Source organism: Halichoerus grypus, chromosome 1 (genome assembly GCF_964656455.1).
Source record: "Halichoerus grypus chromosome 1, mHalGry1.hap1.1, whole genome shotgun sequence".
Lineage (NCBI taxonomy): Eukaryota > Metazoa > Chordata > Mammalia > Carnivora > Phocidae > Halichoerus > Halichoerus grypus.
Genome location: NC_135712.1, coordinates 18,617,748 through 18,640,778, shown reverse-complemented (window position 1 = coordinate 18,640,778; position 23,031 = coordinate 18,617,748). Strand labels below are relative to the sequence as shown.

Sequence of the window (23,031 nt, the reverse complement as noted above, 5' to 3'; positions counted from 1 at the left end):
CCTTCAAGGCACAAGCTCAGTTACTTCTTTGTTTACTCACAGCCCCACAAAGATTATAGTGCTCCTGTCACCACTGAAACACAGAAAGCATCCAGTACATGCCCGTAAAATGAATGATGTTTTCAAACTTTCAAGAGAAAAGGGGAGAAAGATGCAGTACAATAAATTGATGATAATAAAAACGCGTAACTCCAAACTGGTGTCAGTATCACAGAACTCAATTACAAACGCCCTGAGAAAATTTGGAATAGGGACAAAACACATGAACACTTAATTCAAATATCCAATTAAACATCCTGCATTAAACCTTCCCCTCATCTGCTAGAAGAATCAATCAATAGGCTTGGGTTTGTGTTCAGTGCTCCACTTCTGAGATGAATGAGCAAGCAAGCAATGAGGTTATGTGTCAGAATTTTTAAAAAGCATCAATAATTTAACAATGGTAATAAGCCCGTAGAATAATATTTTAACCAATGTCTTTTTTTTTTTCCTCCGGGGGGGAAAATTATGCTAAAATTTCTTTCTAATCTCCTAATCAGCTATTTATAAAATCAATAAATACAACTAAAAACACATACACGTTAAGAAATACTCCCAAAAAACTGAATACTGCCCATCGGTGCCCTTACAACAGGACAAAAATTTCACGATAAAATTCGCTGTGATAAAAATTTAATCTTTGAGTCCAGCTCACAAAGTGATGTGAAATATTCAAATTGCAAATATAGACAAGGAAAGAAATTGGCTGGAAACAAAGCGCTTCCTATCTTGCTCATTGAGGTATGTCCTCCCTGCCCCCCAATCTTCATTATCTTTGTCCCAGCTATCTCGAATGGCCATGCTGATAAATTACTCAGTTCCTAGTTCCTGGGACTTGCACTGTCTTAAGAACATCTCTATCCAGCAGCCTCGCTCCTACTGTTTGGGCCTTCCAGTCACATGGCCACCCTTTGAGGACTCCCTCCTCTCGTACTTCACTGAACAAGTATGCTGTGACTTCAAAACTGCAATTTTGTCACAAATGTGCTCTTGCAAGTGGAGCCCTTCACATTCCTCAAGCTAACAGCAATATGTAAGCTGCCTTCACATTCCAATGTCCCATCAGTTAGCCAAGAACGTTCCCCCACACAAAACAACTGGAGGATTTTAAAATATAGTTCACTGTTATTGGATTTAAATTTTCTGGACTCTGGGGTGTAAGAGGATTTAGCACTTGACATATAACATTAAAAATAAGCCTGAGAAAAAACACTAGCAAGATACAAGGCTAATCATAATGACCTCAATTAGCTTTTCAATGCCTGTCAAGTTAGTAACATATGGTGGCATTGGCCTCAAGCCCGTGAACTTGAATAGTATAATTCTTTTAAAGAATAGAAGTAACAGAACTCAATTTTTGTCTTAAAGGGCCAATTCCAATCCTGGCTCACACTAAAGTAAAAAGTAAATACTAGCTGTAAAAAAGCAAAAAAGCAGCAAACTGAGGAAAGACAATGAAAATGAAATTTTCATTTTGATGGCCACTCAATTTAATTCCAATACACAAATCTTATTCAAACAAAATCATTTCTTGCCACCTTCAATTGAAACTGTCCCAATCAGTCTCAGGATTGACGAAGCATTTCAAGAATGAGATACTTTTTGCTTGGCCAACTGATTTCTGAAATAAAGAGTTGCAAATGACTGAACATTAAGTTATTGACAGCATTTATGAAACCTTTTCACAATAAAATGTTTCAGAAAAGGCTGAAAAAATAAATCTTATTTAAAAGGCTTTAATTTTCCCTCAACACTTGTAGTGAAGGGTCATTCACAATTTTTTAGACGCAAGTTAATTCAAATGTCAAGAATTAAACACATTAATTCTTTATCACCACAATATAAAATTTCTGGAGTACTCACTGAAAATATTTATCAAATATTTAGTAAATACTAAATGCAGTGGTAGTGATGAAACAGGTATAGTAGGGATGCCTGGGTGGCTCAGTCGGTTAAGTGTCTGCCTTTGGCCCAGATCATGATCCCGAGGTCCTGGGATCAAGCCCCACATGGGGCTCCCTGCTCAGTGGGGAGCCTGCTTCTCCCTCTGCCTGCTGCTTCCCCTGCTTGTGCTCTCTCTCTCTGACAAATAAATAAATCTTTAAAAAAATAGGAATATGCTTTAAAAAAGAAAAAGAAACAGAGTAAACTGTGATCACAATCAGTATTAATTTTTCTACCCGACCATTGTTTTTAATTATTTAGCCACTCTAAAGTAGATCCCCGTCCCCAGTTTTTCTTCCACATCATGGTGAATATATAGTTCTCTCCCCCAAATATCTAAGTTTACATTTGTATAGTGACAAGATCAGAGACCTTTCCTGATGTCACATAAAAGATTACCCCACAACTACTTCCACATAGCATTCCCTGATACCCCTTACCCAACTTAATTTTTTCCTAGTCCCCTACTGTGTGCTATTTATTTTGTCTATCCCTCACTATACTGTAAGCTCCCTTAAGGGCAGGAGACTCAGAAATATTTGTTAAATGAAAACGTGCCTTTTCCTTTGCTGGCTGTGCCCTTAAGAATCTGTCTCTCTGTGTATGTAAAAAAAAAAAGCTATTAACTTTTCTATAAAAACTTTAATTTTAAATTGCGAATAAATTTAATATATAAGTATCTGTGAATAAATTACTCTTGGAATGATCAATCTGCAATACTTGCAAGTTTCTATGGGAGTTTCTTAAGAACTCATGGCTTATATTTTCAAATCAATATGCTGCGCTGACAAAACTGTATTTGTTTAAACAAGCGATAACAAGCAATTAAGAGCATCAGTATGGGAAAGATTTGATCTCAAATATCAATTTTCATGATACATTTTAATGTTAGTGTCTGAAGAGGTTGCTAAGATTTCAAGAAATTTGTGTCAGTTTTAAAGGTTCAACCTTCAGGGCACCTGGGTGGCTCAGTGGGTTAGGTGTCCTACTCCTGATATCTGCTCAGGTCACGATCTCAGGGTCGTGAGACTGAGCCGCATCGGGCTCTGTGCTGCGTGTGGAACCTGCTTAGGATTCTCTCTCCCTCTCCCTATGCCCCTCCCCGCTTGCATGCTCCCTCTCTCTCTCTCAAAAAGTAAAAATCAAAAATAAATAAATAAATAAATAAATAAAGGTTCATCCTTCAAAGTAAATGAGGATACTTCTTTTCTGAAAGATAAAAAAAAAAAATCAATAAATATGGTTAAGATAGCACATTGTCTATCTTTATCATGTGTGCCTATAAATTCCATTATAAAATAACTGAGTAGTGTTATGTATAAAAACAGTAATTATGCTTATGAAAATTCATCCAATAGTAAGGGCAGATATAAAAAGTTCCTTTTTGGACTAATCAAGCCTTAATAGACAATACTACTTTATTTTTGATTAAAACTAAAACTTAAATTGCCTCATTAATTTTATAGTAATTAAGTACATGCAGACATGGAAACATTGAACAAAGGAGTTTGTGGTCACTGGGAGGTGAGGGGTCAGATCCAAGGTACACAAATATACCACAAGGGTGGGAATAAATCTCTTGTGTTTCTTCCTGCAAAGTTTCTCCACATGGTCAAAATATATTACAGCCACTAAAGGTTTGAAATTTAACAAAGACACAAGAGTAATAATGCATTTCTTCATGTAACACAGATGACTTTTCTTGATATACCAGATCCCCCCCCTCTTATTCTCCTTAAGTAGTCTTTAAGGCCAAAAAAGTAATTTATCAGTCTCTATCAGCTTGGATGACTTCCTAATATTCTTCAAGGAAGACACGATGTGGGTTTTTATGGAAGCAAACTGAGAGCACAGGACAAATTGTTAGTTTCTCTAAGAAAAAGAATTAGGCCAAGAACAATGTCGTATCAACAAAATTAATCCTCCCCCCCCAGCCAAAAGAGTAACTTTTCTTGCTCAAATTTCTCAGCTAAAAATCATTTGAACCCAGAAAGAAAAAGTAAAGAGAAAGACCATCTGGAAATTCAAAGATACAAACACTGTTTGGGGATCCATCAGTAATAAGACCTTAAGAATTCTAGAATTCGTTATCTACAAAACATGCTTATTGTTCTTTTCCCTTTTCTGAAATATTTATCTTGCTTATGCCTTGCCCCGCTCATTGACCCTATACTAGGATTAGGGTGCCATCTCATTCATTTCTCACTGGATCTACTCTGAGCAGGATGTTTATTCCAAACACGGCTACATAATTACATTCTCCTACTTGAACCCACTTTTTTTGATTGAGTAGGACAAAGATAAATACAAAGTTGATATTAACAAAAACCCACACAGATTCCTTGGTACTTTGCTTATGAATTCTTCCATGTGTTAATCATTCGTCAACCTCAGTAACACCAATTTTGTGTACTCTCAAATATCCTTAGCCTAATTTTGAAATGGAGATTGAAAACCTCTTATTTTATAATAAACAAACTATGCTGATTTTTCAGAGTATGTTTTAATTAAGCAGATCACTATAAAGTTTTAAGGATGTGATAGCCATCATCTGACTGATAATATAATTCATTTTATTTTAAAAACGATTTCTTCTAGAAATGCTGCATTCTCAAGCAGTCTGCTTTTTGGTTTTCTTGTACTCTGGTGAAGATCATTTCACACCTCCATTTTAAGACCAAAAATCTTTTGCTGGCATTTGAAATCTTCCATTTTGGCCTTAATGGGCAAAACTGGTTTATTCGTTTTTTATAAGAGATTTTGCTAAAAACTAAAACTAGCTTGTTCATAGGTCCTTCCCCATAGCTGATAATCAACTAATAGCACAGTTAATAATCAAGCCAGTATACAAACTTGCTCAATATCAGACAAATATGGCAAGCTGCCCATATGCATACATTCAAAATAGGTCTTTCCATTTGTATAAAAACTGCTTATGCTTTAATTTTTCAATGAACACAAATTATCTTAATGTTTTACAAAAAAAGCCAATTGAAATATAAAATATATATATTTAGTGAATGAAATTTTAAAACGTAGTCTAAAAATTTTATCTATAATATGTCATTTTTAAATTTAAATCAAATTCATTTGTTTTTTAGAGAACTGTCAATTTCCTGCAATAATCTTAGCTGGTCAGTTAAGTGCAGCAGTCAATAAGTAAAACATCACATATCTATATGATATTTTTTTTTTTTTTTTTTTTTTTTACCTTTCAACCATGTGTGACTTAAATATATCCATTTTATATCATCATCACATACAGTAGTAACTAACACACGGTGCCTCTAAGGTGCCATCATATTATATATTAATTCATATACTGTTCCAAGCATTTTACACATATATATTTATACACACAGACACACACAAATGTATCCCCATTTTATAAAGAAAAAAACTGAGGTATGGAGCTAGCCCACAGTCAACAGCTCAAAAGGGACAGAGCCAAGATTTAAGCCCATACAATCCTGCCCTCGTCCAGGATCTTGATCAGTGTGAGATGCTACCTTCCCTGAACATGTGAGAATCTAAAAGATCACGTTGCCTGCCTAACATCACACTGGTATCGTAATGAATATTGTAAGTGTGGTAACAATTCCACTACTTTCCATAGGAGCTGGGTTTTTAAAAACCTCTCATCTTCCCCATTTCAAGCACTACCTTCTTTCATAAAATACTATAATCCTAGCAAAGTTCAAGCTAAATACTGTAGTATAGGTTTCTTAAAAAATGTAGCCAAACTAAATGTAAGCTCCTTACTGCAGCTAAAATTTCATACATGTGAACCTGAGTCCTCTGTCTCCACCCACTTCAACAGTCAGCTAACTAATCTATCAAGCATCACACATTTTCATAGAACTATTTATTGATGAACATGTCCGAGGATTTTTTTTTTAAATGAATTACAGTTGACCCTTGAACGAGGGTCTGAACTGTGTGGGTCCACTTATTAGACTTTTTCTGTCAAATACAGTACAGTACTGTAAATGTACTTTCTCTTCCTTATGATTTGCCTAATAATATCTTTTCTCTAGCTTCCTTTCTTGTAAGAATACAGTACATAATGCATATAACGTACAAACTATGTGTCAACCAACTATACTATTGGTAAGACTTCCACAGTACAAGTACTTAGACCAACACAATCAGTGTTAGTACTGTACCTTATTTCTAGAGCAGTCATTCCAACCCTATTTCTGGTGGACTTCTCCTTCTAAAAAGGTACCAGTAATGCCTATCTATTAATCAGGATTACTCTGAAGAGGAAAAAACACAATATTTTTTTCAAAGAAAAATACTAGTGTCCTCACGGAAATGGTTATTTCTTAAGCTATCCATATTACACTGAAGAAATAGTTACATAACATTTTCCCCTTCACTATGGTTTTCATTTGCAAATTCAATTTGAGGGCTTAGGTCCTGCTGGCTTTATTTTTTTTAAGAATAACAATAACATATTATGAAATAAACATTTTGATTAAACTTGCTACTCAGTCAGGGGGCATGCTTATTCCTTCACCTGAACTTCCTCTGCCTGCCACCCCTCCAACTCCCCCCAGCCCCTCCTCATGACAGTGTCTCTGTATATTGGCTCAGAGACACAGGGTGACAGCATGTCCAAAGATTTGCAGGAGGCGGTATTTTGCATCAATCCCCACTCCATACATTTGTATCTGGGAGCCCACTGTGAGAAGGAAACCATTTTACAATAAAGTGGAACACGGAGACATAGAAACTACCAGCAAAAAACAAAATATAACATTTTATTTTCCCACCCTCCTCCCAGTGGCCCAGTGAATCACTTTTCTCCTCATGTACTCACTCCCTCAGTCAAGCTCCTACTGAGGGCACGGTAGCAGAGCCCTTAGATTTTGCTTTCAGCCCCTTCCCCCTCAACTCCTTATTCTGAAGCCCCAACTCAGAGTGTACCCTGCCCCTCCCTTCCTGTCTCAGCTTCAGCTTCTGTCACAGTTCATGAACATAAACTTAAAATGATTTGTTTCTTGTCTGTCTTCCCAATAGACTGGAAGCTTCATGAAAGAAAAGACGGTCCCAGTATTTTCAGAGCTGTGGACAGGGTTTGGGCCAAAAAGAGAATCAGTAGAACTGTCCGAAATGAATAGATGGAGAGTTTAAGAAAATCAAACCCCACATTTGCTCCACGCATGCCCTCGGGGTGTGTGTGTGTGTGTGTGTGTGTGTGTGTGTGTGTGTCTGTCTGTCTGTCTGTCTGTCTGGGAGGGGAAAGGTTGGGAGAGGTCTGTAAATCCTGTAAATGCAAAGACTTACACTCCCTTCCCCAGACCTGGGGTACGACCCTGGCTGGAAATGAACTACTAGGAAATTCTCTAGGATTATCTCATCTCATTGTTCCTTTATTCCTTAAATATAGATGTCTACACTGTACGGCTTTTACTCAGTAAACCACTTAATCTGTACTTTCCTCTTGGTCTTTAACACTTTCTATTTCCTATTTAGTCTGCAAACTTCCTGTGAGCAGGGGAATGCAGTCAAATTAAACCTTCCAACCTGGAACTTTACGTTTAAAGTACGTTCATAAGGTTTATTTTTGCATTTTTAATTGACATAATTAAGCAGAGATTAAAGGAGGACTATATTAAAGACGCTTTGTAAGTCCCTTAAGGTAATATATGTCCCCACCCAGATCCAATTTGCAGGAACGGAATGTACATTTCTACTGAATTTTATTGCACTTCTTCAGTGACAATTTAGTGACCACATGAAAGGCATATAATAGCTATGCTTATTTCTGGAATGACTGACAACCTTCATCTTCATACAAATATCTATAGAGAAGTCTCCAGTATGCCATAAACAGTAACATAAAAATAAGGAGCCTCCAGCAACAAGGAGAAAGCCTTATCCACAGGATAACCTCTCTGTTTTCCTTCAAACCATTATTCAGTGGACCACATTATTTCTTTTGTATTGTTTTCAATCAGTCATTCCCAACTTAACCTTGTAATCTATTTAGTTGCGAGTTCCTTTTGCCTTCCCCAATCAGAACCAGGGGTCATTATTCAATGTGGAATACTTCTCTGCGGTACTAACAGCCTCCCAAGTGCCATCAGGCGTCTCTGCTGGTTAGGGTGACAAGAGAGAAGCTTTTGTGCCGTGTTGGTTGTCATGACTTCCCGTTGATTAGCAAGAAACAGTGACTCCTTATAGATCACGATCAAATCTGGGCTCCACGATTCTGCGTACAAATGTCTACTTTTTGGGCAGTACTAGTCAGTATGAGTAGGTATCTATAACCTGTGAATTAGCACCATCATCAAAGCAAATCAATGTTTCTAGGTTAAACCCCTCAAAAGAGTAAACTCAAATTTAAAGAAGCAAGTTTAAATAAATGTTAGAGCCCTTTAATTTCATACTCTATCAATACACCAGGCAAATTCATCAACTCAGGTAATAACCCGAAAAGTGGAGGCCCCATTATCACTGCCCTTATTCATTTTTTAGAGCCACCTGCAGTGGACCTATTCTCTAAGCCCTACAAAAGACACTCAACTCATAATTACATCTTTTAGTGGACACAGATATAGCTGAATTAATCCCCCTCAAACCTCATTAGAGTGAATTGCTTATCCTTCCTTCAACCAATGCTTTGCAAAATGGACTAATGTGCATTTCACCTCCACTCTTTGAAGGAAGTGGCAATAACAAGTAAAAATGTCCAAAAGAATGGCAGAAAGCAAAGAAATGCACACAGGCCAAAAAATAAATCTGAGCCGTATTTGCCTACATGCTGCCTCTTTTTATACAGGAAAAAAAAAAAAAAAAACAAACACCAGTGGTCAAAAAAGTTAAATATTTACATTTTTGCAAAAACTTCAAATATAAAGGTTATGATATGCTTTTAATTACTTTGTGTATTTTTTAGTGTGTAGGAAGACAATCAGGAAAATAAAGGAAATACTTGTAGGAATAAATTTAAGTAACTGGAGGAAAAAAGAATCCCCTTAATTAAATGCATTTTTTAAAAATATGGAAAACTAAATGCTTTGCCTCTTGCATCAATCTGTCTTAACCAGTCTCAGGGTGATTTCTGAGCCACTTACAGGTAAAAGAAGGGAAAAAAGTTCAATGACCTTGCAAATTAGGGACTAAAAAACTGCATAGCCTCGGTGTAATTACAGAAAAACACTGGTATGGGAATTGCTTTTTTAGAAAAGGAGGAAAAAAATTGGAAAAACTGGCAGAGATTGCAAATGGGAAGATACCAATGGAAACCCAAAGGATGCGAAATACAAGCTCTTCTGCCCCAAGTGTCACGCAAACAACTTCTTAGCATCTTTAGGTAAAAAGAAAGATAGTCGTTTTGCACAGGCGTTAGCTGAATGTTCGAGAGTTGGATGAATGGGGAAGACTTGTTATACACCTAGCGGTGGGTGGATTTCACCAGGCTGCAGCCTCCACACCGCTTTTCTTTGCTGCACTGCAGAGGCGCCATCTTCTCCGTCTTAATCTTCACTCAATTCAATCCTTTTATCTGCACCCTAAAAAAAAAGACCCTGAGCACCCTCCCCAGCAGCTCGCGCCCCTAGGGGGGCCAAAGACGGCCCCGCGCTGCCAAGGAAGAGGCCGCGCCTTAATCAGACAAACGCCTCCTTTGATGCACAGGAAGGGAGAGCTCGTGCCTCCCCACCACCCGCCACTGCCCTTACCAGACGCACGCCCCACTGTCCGCATATTTCTCCCCAAGGACTTTCCAACCCAGCACAGAATTTGCAAGCCTCGAAGGTGATGGGGGGTGGTTGTAGAGGGGCCCCAAGGCTCCGCCACAGCGGCCCCAGCAGCGCCCCAGCCCCCTCCGGGACAGACGCGCACCGCCGGGAAGGGAGTCGGGCGGGAGCCGCGGTGGCGCACAGATCAAGGCGGCTGGCTCAGCCACCGCGCCCCGGGCTGGCGAGGGCGGGGTGTCGCGGCTTTTGTTCCCGGGAACCTTCTCCCTCTCCGGAAGAAGCTAAAGGTGCGGAGCGAACGCTAGGGCCGTCCAGGCTTGGGGAAGGTGCGAGGTGGCCGTGGGTCTCCTACCCCTCCCATCTCTCTCAACTTACACAAAAGGGAGACGCAAAATGTACAAAGTTTGCCTGCGGAAGGTGGTGCGTGACCCCGATGGGGTCGCACTGAGGCGGCCGCAGCGAGCAGCCGCCAAAGGGAAGGAGCAGGAGGTCCGGGAGGGAAAGGGTGGTGGGGTTGAGAAGGGAAGGTGAAACGGGGCGGAAAAGGCAAAGGGAAGGGGGGTGCTTCCCGAGCTGTTCCGACTCCTCCTCCCCAGGGCCCCAGAGAAGGAAGGGCAGCGACAGGATCCAGGGACGCTGCGTTTTCGGTTTTCCCCACGTGCTCCGTCCCCCTTCCCCCCATCTGGAAGTCTCTCGCCTCTCCCGGCCCCCGCCCGCGAGGCAAGGGACTGAGTCAGGGTCCTAGCTCAGGATCGCCTCCACCCCTCCTCGGCCCCAACCGGCGCGGACCGGGGAGCCCGACGCCTCGCCAGCTCCCTCCCCGCCGGCCGGAGCGCGCGTCCCCGGGGCAGGGCTGGGCCGGAGGCGCTGATGCGCAGGGCGCCTGCAAGCGGGGGCGTGGGACGCGGAGGGAAGACGGGTTCCCTGGACTGCCCGGGCTTCTTCGGATTAAAGACTTGGGGGAATCGGGTTCCCACTGTATTCCGCCCCCCCCCCGCCCCCAATTCCGAGGCGCGGCACCCACCTCCAACGCCCGAGCCGTCCAGGAGGCCAGTAGGAGCAGTGCCAAAGCGGGCAGCATCGCGACCCTGCGCGGGGCACCGAGTGCACTGCTGTGCGAGTGGGATCCGCCGCGCCCTTGCTCTGCCGGTGCCGCCGCCGCCGCCGTCTCCGGTGGCCCCGCGCTCGCGCCGCTCCGGCTGCTCTCTCCTGCCGCTGCCGAGGAAACTGACGGAGCAGGAGCGCGGCGGCTGAGCTCGGAGCCCGGCGAGTCAGCTGATCCAGCCCACCCCATTCGGCACCCGAGAGAGACCCCTAGCGGAGCCGCCGGGGAGCTGCGTGCGCTCGGGCCGGGAGGGGCCCGCGCCCCCGGCGCCCACAGGTGCGGCGTCCTCGCCTCCTCCGCGCCCCACGCGCCGCCTCGGCCGCCGGCCCCCCGGGCTCCGCAAGCGAAAGGGAGAGTCTGGAGCCGGGAGCGGGACGGTGCAGGATCAGGGAAAGGTGAGTCGTAGGACGTTTGGGCTCCAGAAAAGTCGGGAGCTCTCCCCGCTCGTCCCCGTGAGCTTGACTCATCCGACCCCGCAGGCCTCTCTGGGATGTCGTGTAAAGGGCTGCTGCTGGGGTGCGTTTTTATCCGCATTTCGTTTTTGCCTTGGTTTGGTGGGGGGAGGCGTTTCTGGAAGAGAATAGGAACAAGACAAGCTTAAAGGAAATAGAATTTCTTTGCTTGTTGAGAGAGTAAAAGCCTCATTTTTTTTTTTTTTTTCGTCAAAAACATCTAGGAGCAACCTGGAATGTCTATCTTTAGAACGAACCAAAGGAGAAAGGCACCGGACCTGGCAGAGAAGGGGGCGACCTATTTATTTCTCCTTGAAGGAAGGGTTTAAAAAAAAAAAGAAGTTTTGCTTATTTGTTGGGTGCTTTTGGTTTTTGTTTTGGGAAGGGGATGGTCAGCCAGGATTTTTTTTTTTTTTTTTATCAGGCAGGGTTGTAACATCCATCTGAGATGAGGGTGAAGTGAAAGTTCAGAGGGAAAAGATTTGGAGAGATGATTCCTGTTCGACCTTCATAATTAAGAACTCCTGACCTCGAACTCTGTCCTTGTTCGTCATGTGTCTGTCCTAAATTACAGAAATGAACCTGCTGGGAACCCACTTTCTCCTAGATTAAACACAACCCATCCAATTCCCCGGCTAGTGTTTAGCTAGGCTAGAATGGTCCAGAACTGCCCAGCTGTATTCCCTGCTCTTAACCTGAAGGAACTTTAGTCACTAAGCCACCGTCCACTGTGGTGCTAGTGGGAGGGAATGAAACCACAGCCTCTGGCCTATTGGGATCAAGGCTCAGCCAGGAGGGTGCTGACTTCCCTCCTGAGAAGTCAACATTCCTCTGCCCCTCCCCTAAATGTTGTCTTCTGTCATTCCCCCCTCAAGGCATCCAATCCTGACCCTTGGGCTACTTTTCTCCTGGTTCTTTGAGTGTCATTAACAAATAATAGCAAATACTTGTTATAGGGTAATGTCTGTTTACATGCTTTATGTTCTATACTTCCTACAAAAGCCAGTGAGGCCCTTCCTATTATTCCTGATTATAAGATAGGAAGCTGAAGCTAAGCCAATCCCAAGAGCAAATAACAACACACATTTATCCACCAAGCCAATTCCCTCCATCCTAGGTTTGTCTGAACAATTGAAGGCATCTGAATGCAAAAAGGAGTATAACTCCAAGATGGGGAGGGAGCAGGGCCAGCTACAAATTGTGCAGGGTCCACTGCAGAATGAAAAGGTGGCACCCTTTGTTCTAAAATTAAATATTTTATTTTTTAAAAGATTTATTTGACAGAAAGAGAGAGAGGAGAGAGAGAGAGAGAGCACAAGCAGGGGGATTGGGAGAGGAAGAAGCAGACTCCCTGCTGAACAGGGAGCCCTGTGCTGGGCTGGACCCACTGAGCCACCCAGGCACCCCCAAAATTAAATATTTTAAGGTGGCGACAGCAGAATGTTAAACCAATCATGGGACTCCTGAGCACTGGGCCCTGTGTCATGCAGAATGCATGCCCAGGAAGCAATTTTTAAGAGTAAGGGAGTTCTATTAAGCACAAATTAAAAAATAGGTGAAGTTATAATCTATAAAAATAAAAGTTCTTAGATTTAGCATTTTATCTTTCCCCTGTTGAAATTCACAGCACTCACACATTCCTTGGACAAGATGTCCCCCAAGAAAAGATGATTAGCTCCTGACTGTGTCAGAATGATGGACATTCTTTACATTTTCTCCTGTTCTATCACCACTCCGAGATGCTGATGGCTTTTACTTTTCTTTTTTTGTTGTTTTTAAAGATTTTATTTATTTATTTGACAGAGAGAGAGATAGCGAGAGCAGGAACACAAGCAGGGGGAGTGGGAGAGGGAGAAGCAGGCTTCCTGCCGAGCAGGGAGCCCGATGTGGGACTCCATCCCAGGACCCTGGGATCATGACCTGAGCCGAAGGCAGACGCCCAACGACTGAGCCACCCAGGCGCCCAGCTTTTACTTTTCAACCACTATCTCTGTTCTGCATTTAATGCCATTTCCTGCCCTCAGGTGTCTTCTGGGTCCCCTGAGCCGGAAATGCAAGAACATCCCTAGCCAGAAGAACACTGCAGAACTGTGGATGGGAATGACCACCCATTGGCAGGACACTCCACCCCAGCATTCCTAGTAGAGGCTTCAATGCCTCAGTTTGTGAGAGGTTCACTAGCTCTTCAGACAATGCATTCTGTCTTTGGGCTGTAGGATTACTAGAAAGTTCTTGCCCCATTGAAAGCCCATATTCCTTTCCTTTAACCTCCCGCTTAGGCGTACAAAAAGGACCAAGCAACTAGTCTTTTCCACACCAGAGAAATTTATTTTCTCACAATCCTGGAATCTAAAAGGCCACAATCAAGCTGTCGGTAGGGTTGGTTTTCCCTGTGATGGCACTGTGACATACCTGAGAGTTTCACATGCCTCCTAACCGTCTTCCTTTCTGGAACTTCATGCCTTTTCCTCCTTGTAGACCAGAAGTAGATCTTGAGTTGTATTCTGTCTCATCTCTCTCGACCTTCTCAACGACGAAAGGGCATTATTACTTCCTTGTCTTCACTGCAGCCTTCAATATCTACAGAACTCGAACCTGTAAATAGCATTCAAGCTTTTCATCATAAAGTATTTTCTCCCAATGATGAGTGCAGTTTTTCACATAGTAAGATATTTTTTTTTCTTTCTAACGAATAGACATAAAGAAGCTTTTAAATGAATAATTAGCACTTAACCCTACCTGCACTTGACTACACCTGTGTAACAGACCTGCCTGTTGGCAGAGGATGAGACATTTCACCTGTCCTTTTTCTTCAGTTACTACTTCATTCATGGGCCTTTACTTCACTATGGCATCCACACAAATCATACTTAGGATTGTCCTTTCAGTTCACCTCTTTAAGGAGAGAGGAGTTCTAGAGTCTTTGATAAGTAACTCAACTTTCAAAATCCTAGCGAAGACGATAGCCAGTTCATCTATCTTCAAACAATGCAGTACTTTTAAAATGAGTTCTTCTCTGCAATCACTTACACAAAACTACTTCAGAGGCAGGCGTCAGGTTCCAGTAAGTCATACTTTACAAATGGACTTGGTGTAATTCAGTAGTAACTCAGTGGGACAACAAAATCAAGTGTTTAACTGGGCACCATTATTGGTTCTGACTTGCATAACTTGTTTGAAGAATGGTGGTAATTCCGAATTTCCCACAAGGACTAATTTAACAGAATATTGCCTTATCTTATTGAATAAAAAGGGGAAAAAACAAGAAAGAATAGGCCGTGCATGCCAATCTGAGAGATAGGAAGTGTAGAAAGTCAATCCAGTAGCAGGAAGATTTAATGGAGACTGTACAAAAATAACACCGATTTGTTTCTTCAGAGAATTTTAATAGGGCAGCAATATGCAAGGGTGGAAAAGGGCTCAGACTTTGAGAAGTCTTGACAACTACTCATCGGTAATAGTTATGGAAGCCAGCAGAGCCTCCATCGCTGAACATCCTCCCTCATCAGGTGGTATAGTGCCCAACTCAGTGCCTAACACAGTGCCTGACTGACAATAGAAATCAGTTCTCTTTTCTTGAGAGAACAGGAATTCACATTAGCTGTCACTTAGTGACCAGGATAGTCCTACTTTGACCTTGCATCGACCTTGCCAGGGGCTGTCAGTTAGCACAGTAGCTGTCAACCCAGTGTTACTTAGGTGGGTCCCTAAGTAATACGTTGCCAATAAAAGTCCGAAATTTGTGAATGATTTACTTAAAAAAAAATAAATGAGAGCAGATTCAAGGTGACTTTTTTATCAGCCTACTCATTTGTATTCCAATATGCTTTCTTGAGTGGGAGAGAAAGGGATGGAGCTGTAGAATTAAGTGGTACGCGAAGAACTGGGCAAAACTTTGACCGCTCCCAAGGGCATGTCACAGGTATGTGAAAGATATGCATCCTGTTTGCAGATGGAAAGGACTGGAAAGGCTGCCTGCCAGAGGCGCTGAGAATCTTTCACAGGGCTGGTCCCTCCTGCAGAATGGAGGATCATGCCACGTGGTGAAGAGGAGTCACTCCCAGAGCAGCTGCCAGAAGCCCCAGCTTGCCATGGCCTGGGGCCATTGCCAACACTCTGCAGGGTGACAGACTTTGAGGCTGAGGGATGTTCTGCTGTAAGGTAATGAGGCCCTCTTTGTCTCCACACAAATCATACTTAGGATTGTCCTTTCAGTTCACCTATTTAAGGAGAGAGGAGTTCTAGAGTCTTTGATAAGTAACTCAACTTTCAAAATCCTAGCGAAGACGATAGTCAGAGAAGTGTTACCTAACCCTAAAATGATTCGGAAGATTCCAGGCAGATATGCTTTAAGTATTCATGAACACCTTTTATAAATAAACAACATCCTGAATGACAAAGCACACAAACTGACTAACAAATAAATAAAAGCTTCATAGGCATTCAGTATATAACTTTTGTCCCTAAGCAAACATCTGACTTTGCTGTATCCACCAGATGTCCCATGTGATATTTATTCCCGTTAAAGTAAATAGAACTCCTGGGAATGAAAGTGTTTAGCATTGGTGGATCAATCAAATATTTGTACACTTCCGCTGTGGGAAGGATAAAAACCTGATACATTCACTCCCTTTAAAGAGCTTATGTTTATGGGAGAAAAATATCTGGGGAGGAAAAAGGCATAGTGAATGGTGACTATAGTTAACAATACTGCGTTGTACACTTGAAAGTTGCTAAGAGAGTAGATCTTAAAAGTTCTCATCACAAAGGGGCGCCTGGGTGGTTCAATTGGTTAAGCATTTGGCTCTTGATATCAGTTCAGGTGTTGGTCTCCGGGTCATGAGCTCACGCTGGGCATGGAGCCTACCTAAAAAAAAAAAAAAATGTAATTATGGTGGTGATAGATGTTAACTGAACTTACTGTGGTAGTAAGTTTCATTTTGTGTATATATATATATATATATATATATATATATATATATGTACAATAAAAAGAAAAGAATAGGGAGCAAGAAGGAGGATATTCTAAGGAAGGACCATGTAAATACATCCAGAGTGTTCATGATGGGGCTGGTAATTGGGAGTTAGCTGTGGGGGGCACGGTAAATGTTTGAGGAGGTGAGGAATTTAGGTCAGATGGAATGGGCAGCAGTGGGCTAATACTGCTCACGACAGGGTCCTAATCAATCTGACTTATTCTGACATTTCTAGAAAAAGTTCTGTCAGCGGGGAAGGTGTAGGGAAATTTGGAGGGTGAAAAGGTTGGAATTGATTGGGAAAAATAGGGAGAATTGCCAGAAGTGTCAGGTACGACCATGGATAGGATTTGTAAAAAGTTTGTGAAAAGACATGGTAGGACACTTCATTCCTGGTAAGACCGAAGGATTGCTGTGTGCCAGGCTGAGTAATTTACACGCAGGATCTCACTGAAGTCTGTGAGTTGTGTTGGGTTTACCTCCCATGTCACAAATGAGGGGGTGACCGGGGTTAACGGAACCAGAAAGGGGTGAAGGAGGAAGGATTTGTACCCTGTTCTGTCTCAACTGGACACCATTAATGACATTTTTTTTTTTTTTTTTTTTTAGTGAGGGAAATGATACATTTGATTTTTAGTTTGTTTGGAGGTAGGGATCAGAAGTATATACAAAAGGAAGGAACTTGAATATGGTCTGTGGAGACTGAAGGGTGGCGAGTGGGAGATAAATGTTGGCGATGTGATGGGACAGTTGTCTGTGATGACTGACGGCCTGTCCCCAGCAGAGGATCCGAGAACTATTCAGATGAAGTTACCATGATATCACAAAAAGCAGAGATGTCTCGTGTTTACTTGTAACAACCAACTCGTCACTTAGAGATGTGGTATCTGGGAGATGAACCATAAATACTCCTGTGGATACAGTGTGAGAAGGACTTGAGTTATATTTCTGTCTCAAGGTTATTTTCCAATACATGAATGAGCTAGAATAAGGATTCTTGAAAAATGGGAAGAATAACGTCTTTTAGCACAATTTCCGAACTGTGTACTGGGTCAACCTTGTACAGCAGTGTGTTACTAAGTGTTAAATACATATACAGAAATAGTTCTGTTATCAAAGAAGTTTGAGAAATATGCGGTTCAATAAAATTAAGCACATATCTTTATTTAGAATGCCTACCACCCTTTAAAATGCTGCTGTGTGGATTGAATTTTATAGCTCTTTGTACAGCATCCTTCTCTCTCCCTTATTTTTGTTTACTGCATCAACTCCTGGGGCTAGGGTTGCCCCAAGCAAGTTTTAGGGAACTCTGCTTTGAAGGCATTTTAATGGACTCATGGACTTCTTTTTTTTTTTAAGACCCTTGCAATAATGAAGGTTTAAAGTGTACATTTTTGTCAAAGCAGATGGGTTCTTTCCACTGAAAGGTGTTTCCACACATGACCTTGAAGATAGATTAATAAAGGACAAAAGTAGAAATAATAGGCTGACAGACATTTTAAAGTAGGGCATAACAGATGCCATAAAAGGCATTCTGAAAGTTTAAAATAGGAGTTATAATGTGTGTTACATGGAAGAGACCGGTTTAGAGTCTTTGAATATCTATAATACACATATGTGAGTATAGGACTAGCATCTTCCCAGTTCTGGGGGGGGAATTGGACAGAATTCAATTCACATTTGAGCCTGCTTCTCTTTAAATTTCCTCATGTAAAAAGGAGGAAGTATTTACAGTTTACAAAGATACGCCTCAGGATAAAACTTGAGTTCACTGCACTACATTTCATCTTCCCAGATAGGGGCCCTTAAGAAGTGGCCAGGACCTCTCCATCGTTAAGCGAAGACTTCCAGGAAAGAGAATTGAAGGAGACAGCTATTGGATTAATTTTAAGAAGCTTTTGCTGAAATTTCTCATAAAGAATACATGGAAAGTAAAGACATGAGAAATTATAACTCTCTGGGTCAAAAAAAGAGAAAAAGAAAGAAAGAAAGAAAACCACCTCTAAATTCCCATAGTTTTTCTCTGTTAGTCTTTATTGAAAAATTCATTTACTGCTAATGGTATCAAGAGGCACGGTCAGCCCTTGTTATTGTACCAAAAAGAAAAAGAAAAGGTTTAGGGAGCCCTATCTAAAAAGGAATGTTGTCATTTCTATTTTCCAATGATCGAGTGAAAACAGATTCTGTTATCTAAACTTCACAGAGCTAAGGGCCCAATAACCACCTTGTTCTGGTGAGTTTGTGAAGCCTGGTAAGGGATTTATACTAAATAAAAAGGGGAACAAGGCAGGCCATCGCCTTTTGGAGAGGAAGAATAAAATAAGATGGAAATCAACAGGGAAAATGGTGAAAACACAAGTCTTGGTTTTTAGATGATTCTAGAGCCCTATCATTAACCGTGGCTTAAGTCTTAGAAAATTTCAAATTCAGTACTAATTTTGGCCTATATAAGAAAACAAGTCATAGATTTGCTGAAACTCCATTGTAGCATTTTAGCCTCAACTCTTTGGGAGCTACTGGGAAATGTTTTTCTTTTTTTCCTCAGATTCTATCAACATTGTTTGATGCTTTCCCACCAAAATCTCTAAACAACTCCAACAGGCATATGCAGGTGATATCTAGAAAAAGGTAGACCAAGATATTAGAAACAGTTGGAGTAACTCAAGTCTTTAATACTGTCAATATTAGTCTCAGTAATTCAACACCTAGACAGCATGCACAAGAGATATTTTTTCAGCCAAGACCAAGGAGCTCCAGCATGCACATGATGTGCCTTCCCTCATTAGGCGTACTTCTTTTTGGAATTAGTCTTCAGCAATAATCATTCAGTGTAACCTTTAGTCTCCATGAACCAAAACACAGCACAACCTTGGGCTTTATCCGTCCCTTGGGATTGAGAAGCAGTTCTGTGTGTAAGTAGCAATTTCATCCTGATTTTTCAAGCTTGGAGCTCTCACCTTCCACACACTTGATGAAGAGAAGATGTTGGGTGGCTGGCCCTGAGGAACCTTATCTTTCATTTCTCTGGTGAGGGAGAATCTGATTTAACATGGTTTTCCTTTACTCTGAATATGCCAGGTGCTCCCCCACCCATCTTGTAATATCCTGTGACCGCCTCCACCCATTCGTCTCCAGCTCTTTTCCAGTTCCTGTGAGTTGAAAAAGAACACAGAATTACAGTGTTTAGAACTGAAGCAGATGTCGTGCTCATGTAGGCCAAGCCTTTCTATGATGAGGACTCATTGGCAACCCAGAGAAGTGGGGTGACTTGCATCCAGTCCTCTGACTCTTTATGGGCAAAGCTTGGCCCTACTCCCCCTGATTCTCATGCTCATTTCATCTCGTCTGGACATCTCACCAGACCTGAGTCATAAAAACAGTGGGGCACAGAGGCCAGCCATACCTTATGAAGTTGTGGTATTTTTCCTCATCTAAACTTGGCTTATCTTTCTAAAAACTTGGGAGTTGGAACCCAACTTGGAAATCACCTGTTTGATCCTCCCAGGAATGCAGGTCTCTCACCTGCAATATTCTTGAGACAGTTATTTGGTGTCTGCTTTCTTATTTCCTGTTGTTAGGAGCTATCTTCCAGAAACATAAAAATTTCACTAGAATGTTTTTGTTGTTATATCGAGCTAAAAGTTACCTTTTCTGTGACAAAGGAGGCAAGAATCTACAATGGGGAAAAGACAGTTTCTTCAACAAATGGTACTGGGAAAACTAGAAGCTACATACGAAAGAATGAAACTGGACAACTTTCTTACAGCATGCACAAAAATAAACTCAGAGTGGATTAAAGACCTAAATGTGAGACTTGAAACCATATAAATCCTAGAAGAAAACATAGGCAATAATTTTTTTGACATTGGCAGTAGAAACATTTTTCTAGATCTGTCTCCTCAGGCAAGGGAAACAAAAGCAAAAATAAACTATTGGGATTACACCAAAATAAAATGTGCACAGTGAAGGAAACCATCAACAAAATCACAAGGCAACCTACAGAATGAGAGAAGATATTGCAAATTATATATCCAATAAGGGATTAATATCCAAAATATATAAGGATCTTATACAGCTCAACACAAAAAGCACAAATAATCCAATTAAAAATGGGCAGAGAACCTGAATAGACATTTTTTTCAAAGAAGACATACCGATGGCCGGTAGACACATGAAAAGATGCTCAACATCACTATTCATCAGGGAAATGCAGATCAAAACCACAATGAGATATCACCTTATACCTGTCAGAATAGCCAAAATGAAAAAGACAACTAAGTGTTGACAAGGATATAGAGAAAAAGGAACCCTCGTGCACTGTTGGTGAGAATGTAAATTGGTGCAGTGTGGACAACAGTATGGAGGTTCCTCAAAAAACTAAAAATAGAACTACCCTACAACCCAGAAATCACACTACTGGGTATTTACCCAAAGGAAATGAAAACACTAATTCAAAAAGATATGTGCACCCTTATGTTTATGCAGCATTATTTGTAATAGCCAAGATATGAAAACCACCCAAGTGTCCATCTATAGATGAATGGTTAAAGAAGTAGAGAAGACTCTCAAATACAGAGAACAAACTGATGGTTGCCAGAGGGGAGGTGTGCAAGGGATGGGTAAAAAAGATAAAGGGGATTAAGAGTACATTTCTCGTGATGAGCACTGAGAAAGGTATAGAAATGTTAAATCTTTATGCTGTACACCTGAAACTAATAGAATGCTGTATGTTAATTGTACATCAATAATAAATAAATAAATAAATTTAAAAAATGAAATTTACCTTCTCTTTACTTCTGGGTTTTACCCCTAATTCTGCCATGTAGAGTAAAGCTAAATGCAGAGAGTGACTCCACTTTCATCCACAGGACACCCCTTCAGAAGTTTTAAAACACCTATCCAGTGTTTCCTTAGGCCTCCTTTTTCTTCTCCAACCTAACATCTGATTTTCTGAACTGTGGCCTATAGGCTATAGTTGCCAGATCCCCTTGGTGACTAGTGATCACGTTACTGGACAGCGCCAACATAGAATATTTTGATCATCACAGAACGTTCTGTTGGACAGCCTGAGTTATAGTAATGGGGAAAGCGATAGCAATGGGGAAAGAATATATATGGACAGACAGGCAGGCAGGTGGGTAGATGCAATGGAGGGAATTTGTGGAAGGTTGTTACTAATTTCTTCCACATTTTCCTTTAACTAGACAGCAATGTCATGGGCTGAGCATGAGGATGGAGGGGGAGAATATTTCTCTCAGGAGAGAAACGTAGTGCATGGACAAGGGAAAATGGTAGGATTGCCGGACGGCTTAAATCCACTTTAGGTCAGTCTTCATAGAGAGCAGTCAGCATGCTGTGTGTTTTTCGCCAGCCATGTTCACTAGCATGGATGTGGAGTTGGAGTAGGTGGGACGTTGACACTGGCTTAATGGGTGGTTCTGAATCCCAGCTGCACATTAGGATCACTTGGGTGAGCTACTGAAGCATTCAGAAGCTTTATCCTTACAGCAGAGATTCTGACGGTACATTCTGAAAATGAGGCCTGGGCATTGATTTATTTAAAATTCCCAACATGATTCTAATGCACAGACATGTTTTAGAACCACTGAGTTAGAGCAAATAGGGGAAGGAAATGTGCAGAGAAGAGCTGAGGGATAGGGGAACTTGGCTAATGATGGGCCACAGGTTCCACGAGGTACGGTGAAAGAGATTCAGGATTCGTGGAAATTGGGGGATATTCAAGGCTGGTGGATGATGAGGAATGAGCTAGGAATCTAGGGCTTTTTGGGCGACTAACACAAACCAGGAAAGGGGCACAATGAAATTTGCCATGCTGGTCTAAATTAGTTCAGTCAGTAGAAATATAATGCAAACTACATAGATAATTGTAAACTCTTCTGTGGCCATATTAAAAAAAGGAAAAAGATACAAGTGAACTTAATTTTAATAATATATTTTCTGTTTCTTGATTTATGCAAAATATTATCATTTCAACATGCAATCAGTATAAAAGGTATTAAGGAGATATTTGACATCCTGTTTTCTATTTTGTCTTCGAAGTTTGGTGTGGATAGTGTACTTACCACATCTCAATTCAGAGCACACACATTTCAAGTGCTCAGGAGCCACAGGTCGCTGGTGGGTACCATTGTGGACAGTGTGATTCTAGGTGGTGGTGATGAGAATGCAAATGTTGCATGATTTCTATGGGACATTTTTTCTGAGGAATACAAACAAACTGAAGTATATTTTATCATAATATATATATATATATATATAACCCTTTATTAACTTGACATATAGAATATAACCAACTTAAGAATTATTTTGATAACATTATGTTATTATTATCCACTCTACTGAGATAATTTTAAAGTCATACTTCATGTGCAGTATTCTTTGCAGTCACCCCCAAATTTGATATGCTCGCCTTGGGCATCTTTTTTTTCTTTTTTTTAAAGATTTAATTTATTTATTTGAGAGAGAGAATGAGATAGAGCATGAGAGGGGGGAGGGTCAGAGGGAGAAGCAGACTCCCCTCTGAGCAGGGAGCCCAATGCGGGACTTGATCCCGGGACTCCAGGATCATGACCTGAGCCGAAGGCAGTCGCTTAACCAGCTGAGCCACCCAGGCACCCTCGCCTTGGGCATCTTGATGTAAGTTTGTAAAGACAAAGCTACAAAGTACCCATAGTTATGATGTTTTTATTATGATTGTCCAGCCAGGTATGATTATATCCAATTAGGTTCTTATCTACCGCAATAGAGTTTGTCCATAAAAGCGTCACATGAGTCTTAGTCATATG

General features: G+C 41.3%; 1 protein-coding gene and 1 long non-coding RNA gene across 12 annotated transcripts in view; one reads left to right on the top strand and one right to left on the bottom strand.

The window, feature by feature from the left end:
- Positions 1-10,917, bottom strand: part of APP (amyloid beta precursor protein) — a 256,472-nt gene extending 245,555 nt beyond the window's left edge. For all 6 annotated transcript variants that reach the window (XM_036072762.2, XM_036072763.2, XM_036072764.2 and 3 more), the window contains exon 1: positions 10,717-10,917. In XM_036072762.2, the coding sequence (XP_035928655.1) occupies positions 10,717-10,773 (57 nt within the window). In that variant the 5' untranslated portion in view covers positions 10,774-10,917. The remainder of the gene's footprint in view (positions 1-10,716) is intronic.
- Positions 10,918-10,967: 50 nt separating this feature from the next.
- LOC118553267 (uncharacterized) overlaps positions 10,968-23,031 on the top strand; it is a 297,009-nt gene continuing 284,945 nt past the window's right edge. For all 6 annotated transcript variants that reach the window (XR_013441523.1, XR_013441578.1, XR_013441577.1 and 3 more), the window contains exons 1-2: positions 10,968-11,192; positions 15,202-15,410. This is a non-coding gene — a long non-coding RNA (uncharacterized LOC118553267). The remainder of the gene's footprint in view (positions 11,193-15,201; positions 15,411-23,031) is intronic.